Genomic DNA, 13,371 nt, shown 5'->3' with positions numbered 1-13,371 from the left:
ACACTTAAAGTAGCTGCAGCAGCCGAGCCAGCATCCAGCGGCGGAGCCAGCACTTACAGCACGTTGCTTTACTTTTTGCTGCACCAACACAGTCATTATGCCAAAGAGAAAGGAGGCGGAGCAAGATGGCAGCCGAGTAACAGCTTCCTTGCATCTGGGCACCGTGAGTCTGGGGATATAGGACTCCAGGCATCTCTGGCTGGTGGGATCTGCCTATCATCACTCCTGAGAGGATACAGGGAGTCAGCGAGAGACTTCTGGACCCCAAGAGGAGGACTAAAACAGTGGAAAACCGGCAAGTGGTCGCGTGTGTTCAATCCGTCTAAACCTGCTGGCAACTTCCACAGGCACGAGAACTTAAAGAGCAAGAGGAAGTGAAAGGAAAATTAGGGCAAGGAAACAGATAAAAGAAATCACCCATGAGAAAGAACCAGCAGAAAACTCCAGGCAACATGAAGAACCAGTCCAGAACAACCCCGCCAAGGGACCATGAGGTAGCTACTGCAGAGGATTCCACCTATACAGAAATGTTAGGAATCACAGAAAGGGAATTCAGAATACACATGTTGAAAACAATGACAGAAATGATGGAAACAATGAAGGAAACTGCTAATAAAGTGGAAAATAACCAAAAGGAAATCCAAAAACAGAATCAAATCAGAGATGAACGATATGAAGAATATAAAAAGGATATAGCAGAGCTGAAGGAAATGAAACAGTCAATCAGGGAACTTAAAGATGCAATGGAAAATATCAGCAACAGGTTAGACCATGCAGAAGAAAGAATTTCAGAGGTAGAAGACAAAGTTCTTGAGATAACTCAGACAGTAAAAGAGGCAGAAAAGAAGAGAGAGAAAGCAGAACGTTCACTGTCAGAATTATGGGACTTTATGAAGTGTTCCAACATACGAGTTATAGGAATTCCAGAAGGGGAAGAAGAATACCCCAGAGGAATGGAAGCCATACTAGAGAATATTATAAAAGAAAATTTCACAAATATCACCAAAGATTCTGACACACTGCTTTCAGAGGGCTATCGGACCCCAGGTCGCCTCAACTCTAACTGAGCTTCTCCAAGACACATTGTGATGAACCTGTCCAAAGTTAAGACAAAAGAAAAGATTCTGCAAGCTGCCAGGAGTAAGCGCCAGTTGACCTACAGTGGCAAATCCATCACAGTGACCGCAGACTTCTCTAATGAAACTTTTCAAGCAAGAAGACAATGGTCATCTACCTTTAATCTACTTAAACAGAACAATTTCCAACCCAGAATTCTGTACCCTGCTAAGCTAAGCTTCAAAATTGACGGAGAAATCAAATCATTTACGGATATACAAACACTGAGGAAATTCGCCTCAACAAGACCAGCTTTACAGGAAATATTTCAACCTGTTCTGCACACTGACCACCACAATGGATCAGCAGCAAAGTAAGAACTCAGAAATTAAAGGACAGAACTAAACCTCCACACTGATGCAAAAGATAAAACTAAGCAATGGACTCTCACCAAATAAGACGAATAGAATACTACCACACTTATCAATTATCTCAATAAATGTTAATGGCTTGAATTCCCCACTGAAGAGACATAGATTGGCTGACTGGATTAAAAAACACAAGCCATCCATTTGCTGTCTGCAAGAAACACACCTGGCTTCAAAAGACAAATTAAAGCTCCGAGTCAAGGGTTGGAAGACAATTTTTCAGGCAAATGGAATTCAGAAGAAAAGAGGAGTTGCAATCTTATTTTCAGATACATGTGGATTTAAAGCAACTAAAGTCAAAAAAGACAAAGATGGTCACTTTATATTGGTCAAGGGAAAACTACAACAAGAAGACATTTCAATTCTAAATATCTATGCACCCAATTTAAATGCTCCCAGATTCTTGAAACAGACCTTACTCAGTCTGAGCAATATGATATCTGATAATACCATAACAGGGGACCTTAACACTCCTCTTACAGAGCTGGACAGATCCTCTAAACAGAAATTAAACAAGGAAATAAGAGACTTAAATGAGACCCTAGAACAACTGTGCTTGATAGACGCATATAGAACACTCCATCCCAAAGATAAAGAATATACATTCTTCTCATCACCCCATGGAACATTCTCCAAAATTGATCATATCCTGGGACACAAAACAAATATCAACAGAATCAAAAGAATTGAAATTTTACCTTGTATCTTCTCAGACCATAAGGCACTAAAGGTGGAACTCAACTCTAACAAAAATGCTCGACCCCACCCAAAGGCATGGAAACTAAACAATCTTCTGTTGAATAACAGATGGGTGAAGGAAGAAATAAAACAGGAAATCATTAACTTCCTTGAGCATAACAACAATGAAGACACAAGCTACCAAAACCTGTGGGATACTGCAAAAGCAGTTTTGAGAGGAAAATTCATCGCTTTAGATGCCTACATTCGAAAAACAGAAAGAGAGCACATCAACAATCTCACAAGAGATCTTATGGAATTGGAAAAAGAACAATCTAAGCCTAAACTCAGTAGAAAAAAAGAAATATCCAAAATCAAATCAGAGATCGATGAAACTGAAAACAAAAGAATCATTCAGAAAATTAATGAAACAAGGAGTTGGTTTTTTGAAAAAATAAATAAAATAGATAAACCATTGGCCAGACTAACGAGGAATAGAAAAGTAAAATCTCCAGTAACCTCAAACAGAAATGATAAAGGGGAAATAACAACTGATCCCACAGAGATACAAGAGATCATCTCTGAATACTACCAGAAACTCTATGCCCAGAAATTTGACAATGTGAAAGAAATGGATCAATATTTGGAATCACAACCTCTCCCTAGACTCAGCCAGGAAGAAATAAGAGCTCCTGAACAGACCAATTTCAAGCACTGAGATCAAAGAAACAATAAAAAATCTTCCAACCAAAAAATGCCCTGGTCCAGATGGCTTCACACCAGAATTCTATCAAACCTTCAAGGAAGAGCTTATTCCTGTACTGCAGAAATTATTCCAAAAAACTGAGGAAGAAGGAATCTTCCCCAACACATTCTATGAAGCAAACATCACCCTGATACCAAAACCAGGAAAAGACCCAAACAAAAAGGAGAATTTCAGACCAATCTCACTCATGAATATAGACGCAAAAATTCTCAACAAAATCCTAGCCAACAGATTACAGCTTATCATCAAAAAAGCCATTCATCATGATCAAGTAGGCTTCATCCCAGGGATGCAAGGCTGGTTTAACATACGCAAGTCTATAAACGTTATCCACCATATTAACAGAGGCAAAAATAAAGATCACATGATCCTCTCAATAGATGCAGAAAAAGCATTTGATAAAATCCAGCATCCTTTTCTAATTAGAACACTGAAGAGTATAGGCATAGGTGGCACATTTCTAAAACTGATTGAAGCTGTCTATGACAAACCCACAGCCAATATTTTACTGAATGGAGTAAAACTCAAAGCTTTTCCTCTTAGAACTGGAACCAGACAAGGTTGTCCTCTGTCACCTTTACTATTCAACGTAGTGCTGGAAGTTCTAGCCAATACAATTAGGCAAGACAAGGAAATAAAGGGAATCCAAATGGGAGCAGAGGAGGTCAAACTCTTCCTCTTTGCTGACGACATGATCTTATACTTAGAGAACCCCAAAGACTCAACCACAAGACTCCTAGAAGTCATCAAAAAATACAGTAATGTGGGGGCGGCACCTGTGGTTCAGTCGGTAGGGCGCCGGCCCCATATACCGAGGGTGGCGGGTTCAAGCCCGGCCCTGGCCAAACTGCAACCAAAAAATAGCCGGGCGTTGTGGCGGGCGCCTGTAGTCCCAGCTACTCGGGAGGCTGAGGCAAGAGAATCGCTTAAGCGCAGGAGTTGGAGGTTGCTGTGAGCTGCGTGAGGCCACGGCACTCTACCGAGGGCCATAAAGTGAGACTCTGTCTCTACAAAAAAAAAAAAATACAGTAATGTTTCAGGATATAAAATCAATGTCCACAAGTCAGTAGCCTTTGTGTACACCAATAACAGTCAAGATGAGAAGCTAATTAAGGACACAACTCCCTTCACCATAGTCTCAAAGAAAATGAAATACCTAGGAATATACCTAACGAAGGAGGTGAAGGACCTCTATAAAGAAAACTATGAAATCCTCAGAAAGGAAATAGCAGAGGATATTAACAAATGCAAGAACATACCATGCTCATGGATGGGAAGAATCAACATTGTTAAAATGTCTATACTTCCCAAAGCAATCTACCTATTCAATGCCATTCCTATCAAAATACCAACATCGTACTTTCAAGATTTGGAAAAAATGATTCTGCGTTTTGTATGGAACCGGAAAAAACCCCATATAGCTAAGGCAGTTCTCTGTAACAAAAATAAAGCTGGGGGCATCAGCATACCAGATTTTAGTCTGTACTACAAAGCCATAGTGCTCAAGACAGCATGGTACTGGCACAAAAACAGAGACATAGACACTTGGAATCGAATTGAACACCAAGAAATGAAACTAACATCTTACAACCACCTAATCTTTGATAAACCAAACAAGAACTTACCTTGGGGGAAAGACTCCCTATTCAATAAATGGTGTTGGGAGAACTGGATGTCTACATGTAAAAGACTGAAACTGGACCCACACCTTTCCCCACTCACAAAAATTGATTCAAGATGGATAAAGGACTTAAATTTAAGGCATGAAACAATAAAAATCCTCCAAGAAAGTATAGGAAAAACACTGGAAGATATTGGCCTGGGGAAAGACTTCATGAAGAAGACTGCCATGGCAATTGCAACAACAACAAAAATAAACAAATGGGACTTCATTAAACTGAAAAGCTTCTGTACAGCTAAGGAGACAATAACCAAAGCAAAGAGACAACCTACACAATGGGAAAGGATATTTGCATATTTTCAATCAGGCCAAAGCTTGATAACTAGGATCTATAGAGAACTCAAATTAATCCACATGAAAAAAGCCAACAATCCCTTATATCAATGGGCAAGAGACATGAATAGAACTTTCTCTAAAGACGACAGACGAATGGCTAACAAACACATGAAAAAATGTTCATCATCTCTATATATTAGAGAAATGCAAATCAAAACAACCCTGAGATATCATCTAACCCCAGTGAGAATGGCCCACATCACAAAATCTCAAAACTGCAGATGCTAGCGTGGATGTGGAGAGAAGGGAACGCTTTTATACTGCTGGTGGGACTGCAAACTAGTACAACCGTTCTGGAAGGAAGTATGGAGAAACCTCAAAGCACTCAAGCTAGACCTCCCATTTGATCCTGCAATCCCATTACTGGGCATCTACCCAGAAGGAAAGAAATCCTTTTATCATAAGGACACTTGTACTAGACTGTTTATTGCAGCTCAATTTACAATCGCCAAAATGTGGAAACAGCCTAAATGCCCACCGACCCAGGAATGGATTAACAAGCTGTGGTATATGTATACCATGGAATACTATTCAGCCATTAAAAAAAAATGGAGACTTTACATCCTTCGTATTAACCTGGATGGACGTGGAAGACATTATTCTTAGTAAAGCATCACAAGAATGGAGAAGCATGAATCCTATGTACTCAATTTTGATATGAGGACAATTAATGACAATTATGGTTATGGGGGGGAACAGAAAGAGGGAAGGAGGGAGGTGGGTGGGGCCTTGGTGTGTGTCACACTTTATGGGGGCAAGACATGATTGCAAGAGGGACTTTACCTAACAATTGCAATCAGTGTAACCTGGCTTATTGTACCCTCAATGAATCCCCAACAATAAAAAAAAAAAAAAAGAAAGACACTTAATATTCAATTTAAGGAGTACTCGGTAATTTTTACAAAATTAGCATCAGCCTTTAAAAGTGAAAAAGATATCCTAAGCTGCCTGCCGCGATCTGTGAAAATGGTTCGCTATACACTTGACCCAGAAAACCCCACAAGTCATGCAAGTCAGGAAGTTCAAATCTTTGTGTTCACTTTAAGAACATACATAAAACTGTCCAGGTCATCTAGGGTAGGCATATACGAAAAGCCACCAAGTAGCTGAAGGATGTCATTTCAAAGAAACGGTGTGTACCATTCTGACGTTATAATGGTGGAGTTGGTAGATGTGCCCAGGCCAAACAGTAGGGCTGGACACAGGTTCAGTGGTCAAAAGAAAGTGCTGAATTTTTGCTGCCCACGCTTAAAAATGCAGAGAGTAATGCTGAACTTCAGGGTTTAGATGTAGATTCTCTGGTCATTGAGCACATCCAGGTGAACAAAGCACCCAAGATGCCTCGATGAACTCTATAGAGTTCGTGGACCGCATTAACCCATACCTGAGCTCCCCTTGCCACATTGCAATGATCTTTACGGAGAAGGAACAAATTGTTCCCAAACCAGAACATGAGGTAGCACAGAAGAAAAAGATATCCCAGAAGAAATTGAAAAACAAAAACTTATAGCATGTAAATAGATGCAACACAAAACAAATGCAAATAACAGTGGGGAAAAAAGTGAAAAAGAAAACCAGGAAAGGATATAAAAGTGATAAACTGAGAGAAGGATGACTAAGTCATCAAAAACGACCAATGACAACCAGATAGCAATCTGCATTTCAAGTGGCAGTGAAACATCAGCATAAGCTATCAGGTTTATGTTTCTAACCCACTGGGGTACAATGAGAGGTTATCAACTTAAACACAGCAATTAATGTTATTAAACCTAACTGAATAAAAAAAGCAGGAAAAAGTGCTTTGCAGTATCACGTGCTACTTATATCATTCAAAGGCTACCACTGAAATAGATGGTGAGTTACAAATCAATTGTAATCATCAAAAATTACAAGATGTAATTTAAATGTATCTTAAGAAGTCAGTTTGCAATGATACCTACCATTTCAGTAATTTACTATGTGCCAGTCAGTGAGCTAAACGCTTCATGAATGTTGTCTTATTGAAGCCTCATTACATCTCTGTGACAGTTATCACTACCATTTAACAGAGGAAGCAAAAACTGAAAACAACTAAATAATATGCACACTAGTAAATGATTTATCCATATTCAAACCAGGCAGGTCCTTCAGATTCTGAAACTTATACTTCTAAACTATCATGTTCTATTCCAAAACACTCAGATGATCCCGTAATCTCCAGGGCAATCAAAAACTACAACTAAAATGACAAAAAGCTGCTTTACTATAGGAATGAAATCAAATATTTATGAATGCCTTACCTATATGGCATCAGTACCTTCAATAACTTTACAATACAGAGGGCACATGTCCAAATGAAAGTAAAACAAGATTATTTTTGAAAAGAAACAAGGAATAGGAAAAGAGACATCCTAAGCAGTAATCAGTAACTACCAAATTCACTAATTTTTTTTTTTTTTGTAGAGACACAGTCTCACTTCATTGCCCTCGGTAGAGTGCTGTGGCGTCACACAGCTCACAGCAACCTCCAACTCCTGGGCTTAGGCGATTCTCCTGCCTCAGCCTCCCGAGTAGCTGGGGCTACAGGCGCCAGCCACAACGCCCGGCTATTTTTTTGTTGCAGTTTGGCCGGGGCCGGGTTTGAACCCGCCACCCTCGGTATATGGGGCCGGCGCCTTACCAACTGAGCCACAGGCGCCGCCCCAAATTCACTAATGGTAAGTATAAGAGCTATTTGGCAAAGTTTATTTGTTGACATTTTGTTTGAGCGTAAGTGAGGGTGATTTGAAGTCAGTAACCTCCCACTGTCACATCCTATACTTGTCATCCCCCAATACTGCTTAGCCTCTGAAATCTTGAACTCTTTTTTATTTTATTTATTTACTTTTTTGCAGTTTTGGCCAGGGCCAGGCTTGAACCCGCCACCCTCTGTATATTGGGGCTGGCGCCCTACTCCTTGAGCCACAGGTGCCACCCATGAAATCTTGAACTCTTAATACTCCAAATTTCTGATCACAACCTTACCATGTCCTAGTCCATACAGGAGAAAAGATAAGATAAGGAAGGATTTAAAGTAAACAAACGTAGGTTAAATTTGAACTCTACCCTTCCTAAATTCTTGGGCAAAGTATTTAATCTTCCCGGACACTTTATATAACATAGGGTAATAGCAAGGATGATACCTATACAGCCTATGGTTAAAAGGATTAGAGAAAATGTATGTCAAGACCCTAGGAAGGTGCCAGGTGCATACTAGGCACTCAGTAAACATTACTCCCCTTCTCAGATCTACCTCCCAACTTTAGTCCTGTAGCCTCCAGTCTCATTCCTATCCTCCATTACACTCACACCCAGCTAAAACCCAATTCAAATCTTACTCTCTTGCTCTTCCCTGGTTTTCCTGTCTCTTGTTAGATAAAGTCCATGTTCCTAAGTACAGCATACAAATCCTTCAGTAATTATTTTTCAAGCTTCAACTCCTACCACATTTTGCTTATCCACCAATACCATGCAGTTTAGGCTTCAATAACAGTGAACTACTGTTAGCTTACAGGCGCAGAATGATTTTCGTCTACCTACATATGGTCTGTTCCATCTAACCAGAAATAAATACTAAAACAGCATGTGTTTCACATTAACACACTACTCTAAGTTCTTGGGATACATACAGTAGTAGAACCTCTGTAAGATGACCACCCAAGGGACCGTAACAAACTAGTCAACATACAGAGGCAGTCAACATCAGGAATAAGGCCTATTCTACTGACACGTGATCCAAATACGGTCTCTGAAAATCAGGTCAACTTAAGGAGATGGTCAATGTAGGGAGGTGGTCAACTATAGAGGTTTTACTGTATACAAATGACACAGCCCTGGTTCTTACAGTTGAATCAAGAAAAAAAAAGAATTACAGTAAAAGGTCCAATCTGTAACCTGAGTACCCTCACCCTTTTCAGATAACCTAATTACTTAGGGAAAGAATTCTGTGATCATTCCCAAACTGCATATAGATTTCATAACTCCTATGTTTAGCTTTCTTGATCTTTCAAAGCTAGAATTACTCACTATTGATCACTGGTGACTAGAATCCTTTCCCTACTCTTCCTCTAAGAATAAAATACACAAAATATTAATGGTTTGTGTTAATAGCTAAGGATATAGGATTAAATTATTTCACAGAATGGAGGGAGACTGTTGGTTACTATGATGAAGCTTTAAGACACCTGATTTTATTTATAATCCATATGGATGAGTCCGATAAATGTCAAAATAGCTATTTTCAAATAATCAATATCCTTGGTACTAGGAAATCTAAATATTTTAAAGTAACCCCATTAACTTCCTATTTTAAATACTTTAAAAAATGCATATTCTTTACAGAAACTTCAAGTATATTATAAAGAAGAAAATCCATGATCTGTAGCTTCCTTTTAGGGTAGGTACATCCTGCTGCTCTTTAAAATGTGCTTTTGATAAACTCGTCAAGATTTTCATTCATGATGTCAAAAAATTCATTGTAAGCAGGGTAAACAAACCAATACAAACTTATACCCAGTGGACAAAAATTAACTTTTAAAAAATGTAAACATATGAAATTGCTGCCCCTGCTCAAAACCCTTCAATGGTTTCCCAGCACACTTGGAGTAAAATCCAAGTGGCCTGGCTTACAAGGTACTTCAAAATCTGTCCCACTTACTTCTCTGATTTTACATTCTACGGGTCTCTGCTCCAACCAAACCAGCCTTAAACTTCACAAGCTAACTTCTACCTCAGACTCTTCACCGTTATTTCCCTTGGCCTAAAATAATTAATTTTCTTGCTCCTTCACTTCACTAGGGCTCCTCCTCAGATACCATCTCCTCAAAAGGGCTTTCCAGACACCCTATCTAAAATTGTCTCTCTTCCTCCTCGTTACCTGCTCTAATTTTCCATTACTTCTCGAAATATTTATTGTTGGTCTTATTTTACCAGACTACAAGTTTCACAAGAGCAGGGCTTTGCCTTGTTCACTGCCTGCAACACATTAGACGGTCAATAACACTTAAATGATTAAATACATGAACAAATGAATTCTAATATTATCATAAATTATTCTAATTTCATTTTATATTTGAAGCTGAAAGCTGTCAGCTAATGTGCTGAAAAACTGTTTTACCAAGTACTTACTTGACTGATCTGCATAAGTTCTCAGAGGCACTGCAGAAAGTCCCTGTAGGCTATGAGATATTCGATTGAAATGGCCCCTCTAAAAAGAGAAAGAAAATGCTCCTATTATGTAAGATGAATTCAAAACAGAGAACTACTGGAGGTGATGAAAACATAATAATAAAGAGCAAATTTAGGAAGCACTGATTATTAATGTTATCTTCCATTGCCATTTTTCTTCTTTTTGATAATAACAGTCATTTAAATTTTTCTTTTTTTTTTTTGTAGAGACAGAGTCTCACTGTACCGCCCTCAGGTAGAGTGCCGTGGCGTCACACGGCTCACAGCAACCTCTTAACCCTTGGGCTTACGCGATTCTCTTGCCTCAGCCTCCCGAGCAGCTGGGACTACAGGCGCCCGCCACAACGCCCGGCTATTTTTTGGTTGCAGTTTGGCCGGGGCTGGGTTTGAACCCGCCACCCTCGGCATATGGGGCTGGCGCCCTACTCACTGAGCCACAGGCGCCGCCCAGTCATTTAAATTTTTCAATGTTTCAGTCTCAGCTTGCTACACCCATCTTTTTATCATGGAAATTCGACAAACCATCTCATATTTAACCTAATTTAAAAATTTATTCAGTGGTATTAAGTTTCTAAATTTGTAGAAAGCATGGGTAATTTTTAGAGCCAGGGATCATTTTAATGCCATAATTAAAGTTCTGTAAGTTCTAATTTAAGTACATGAATAATCTACAGTATGATAATCTTTTTTCTTGTAATTATTGTGTTCCAACTCTAATCTACTACTATGTATATATAGTATATATTTATGTAGAAAGATGCTCCTAAGTCATCAACTAGAGACAGAAAATAAGACAAGATAGCTTAGGAAAATGCACTAAATGAGGGTACAAATATTCAGGAGCTACAACAATTTTACAAATTTCACCATAATCTCTGTATCTACACAATGATGGTTACCATTTCCTAAGAACCGTGAGGCACAAGGAAACAAAGCAAGTTATCTCCTACTCCTATCAAGACAGGGGAACAGGAGGCAGTGACAAAACCTACAGTGATGTAGTAATGTTCTCTATTTCAAAGCAACTCTTGCGCCTGAGAGCAGGACAACAGACCAAAGAGAAGCAGATTGTCAGTCCTTTAGTCCCACCTCTTCCTCTCCCTAAAAGCATGGACTTCTAGCATGTAACACTACCTTTTGGGAACAGTCTTCTCATCTTTGAAACAAAGGGGGTTGATGGCTATATTATCTTTAATGCCTCCACTAATATCATATAAAGCCACAGTTCCACATATATATCTAGTAGGTGGACAGAAAGGGAAAGTTGTCTTTACGACAACCGCTGCGATTAAAAATGTAAGTTGCAGGAGGACCTCAGAGTTACGGACACTAAGTTATGGCTTCAAACACTGACTAAGCCGTCAGGGAATTCCCAGAGGTGTCCATTGGGGTTGCCATTCGAGAAGTGTCCCCAAGGTTACCTGCCCACTGTAGAAAATTAGGCCGTTGAGGGATCGGGATCAGGATTAAGAGAAGGGAAAAGGTATGAAGAACCAGACCATATGGGACAAAGTTGAGTGGCTTACATTTCCTCCACCAAGGTGGAGGCCTGTGCGACCAGGACGCCCTTCGGGCCTGAAGGTGCGGTGTGCGTGGCTGCCGGGCGTCACACACCTGGCGAGCACTCTGCACAGCCTGGGCCCACACTCACCGTTCGGCGGCTAATGCCGGAGAACTAGCCGTTACTTCCCAGGCGAGGTCCGGGCTGAGCCGGCGCAGAGGAGGAGTTATCGGTAGCCCAAGACAGGCCGCCGGCCTCTCCCACTTCACCCAGAGTTAGGCCACGTCCCGAACCCCCTGAGCGGGCCCCTCAGTGCCTCTGGCTCAGCACGACCCCACCCACTCACACTCGGTCTCACCTTGGCCAAGGAGCAGTACACACGACTCCAACTCTGCATTTTCCCCCTTAAATTTTCTTTCCGCCAACGCTTTCACCTCCGCTAAGCGTCTCCGCCACTTCGCCAAGGTCTCCCCGCCCTGCGCATGCACAAGCGCAGTTTACGTCATCTCCTGGGAGCAGCGCGATTGGTCCGGGCGGTCCCACCGGAAAAGCGTTCTTGACAGGCTGGGCGTCGTATGCTGTCGTAAGGGGCGTAGTGCTTTATGGTAGTGGGTTGAGGGCGGGTCGGGGGCGCGTTTTAGCGGGTACTGTCAAAATGTCCGGCGCAGAGATGTAATCTTATACTCGAAAAACGAAATAAACAGATAAAGTCTTTGAACTTTACTGCTTCATAATCTCTCCCCTCACATTAAATGCCCTGTAAGGAATGGGATATCCTCCTCTAAGCAAGTAAGATAACTGGCAATATGTAGAAAACACATTATTTTCCATTTCCTTAAATAGGAAACATAACTCTCTGGTAGAACAAATTAGAATGGGTGGTATGGTGGATGAGATTTTAGGTTTTCAGAAGAGATAATAAGTTTTAAAAGCATTGAAAAACATTGTCTTCAAGATTGAGCGCGAAAAGTCTAAGGTCTGATTCTTGCCATGCGATAACTATGTAGTGTGACAAAGTTTAATTGTACATTTCTAAAACAATCACTGCCCGGGCACTGTGCTGGGCTCTCTGAATTTGAACACTATTTAGAAATTACACCATATCTATGTTCGATTTTAGATATAAATGATTAGTCTGTCACAGCTCTGCCCTGTGACAGGATCTCCGACTCTTTTGATCTTGTGACTCTGCCATCAGAGGCCGCCTTACATCTGTTGCTTCAAGTTTTGGGTGCTAGTTTCTGCCATTATATCACAAAGCCATAGTTAACTGCACGGGGATTTGGGAAACCTATTCTGGTCTGCCCTGTGTCTAAGTAAAATTGTATTAAGCAATAAGAGATGAAGAGATACTGAGGGATGGCGAGCATCCTCTGCTACACAGGCGGCGAGAATTGCATCCTTTTTACTTTTATGCCAGACTTTGACATCTGATCTAGGAGTCATCTCTGCAAATGCACCAAATCTCATGGTCTTTCCAGAAATGTTCAGGGGTTTTGTCTGCTACTCTCTTACCCAGAATTACAGAATTGCATGCTTATAAAAACAACAACAACAACAACAAAACGTCCATCCTTTCTGACTAATTCACAAAGCCCAGGAGCTCAACCTAGTGTGAAAAGTCAGGCAGGATACAGGTTACTTTCTACACTCATTATATCTCCCCACTCTCCTTTTCACCTCTTCTACCAACTATACCTGTTCTTTCTTCAGCTAGAAA

The 13,371-nt window shown here is 40.5% G+C and overlaps 1 protein-coding gene across 1 annotated transcript in view; it reads right to left on the bottom strand.

Moving 5' to 3' along the window:
• Nucleotides 1–12,177, bottom strand: part of DLD (dihydrolipoamide dehydrogenase) — a 34,545-nt gene extending 22,368 nt beyond the window's left edge. Inside the window, exons 1-2 of the mRNA XM_053554030.1 lie at nucleotides 12,010–12,177; nucleotides 10,091–10,169 (exon numbers count right to left, since the gene is read on the bottom strand). Coding sequence (XP_053410005.1) covers nucleotides 10,091–10,169; nucleotides 12,010–12,048 — 118 coding nt within the window. The 5' untranslated portion in view covers nucleotides 12,049–12,177. The remainder of the gene's footprint in view (nucleotides 1–10,090; nucleotides 10,170–12,009) is intronic.
• Nucleotides 12,178–13,371: the final 1,194 nt, after the last annotated feature.

The sequence above is a fragment of the Nycticebus coucang genome, chromosome 11 (assembly GCF_027406575.1).
Source record: "Nycticebus coucang isolate mNycCou1 chromosome 11, mNycCou1.pri, whole genome shotgun sequence".
Classification (NCBI taxonomy): domain Eukaryota; kingdom Metazoa; phylum Chordata; class Mammalia; order Primates; family Lorisidae; genus Nycticebus; species Nycticebus coucang.
This window is presented reverse-complemented; position numbering and strand designations above follow the sequence as displayed.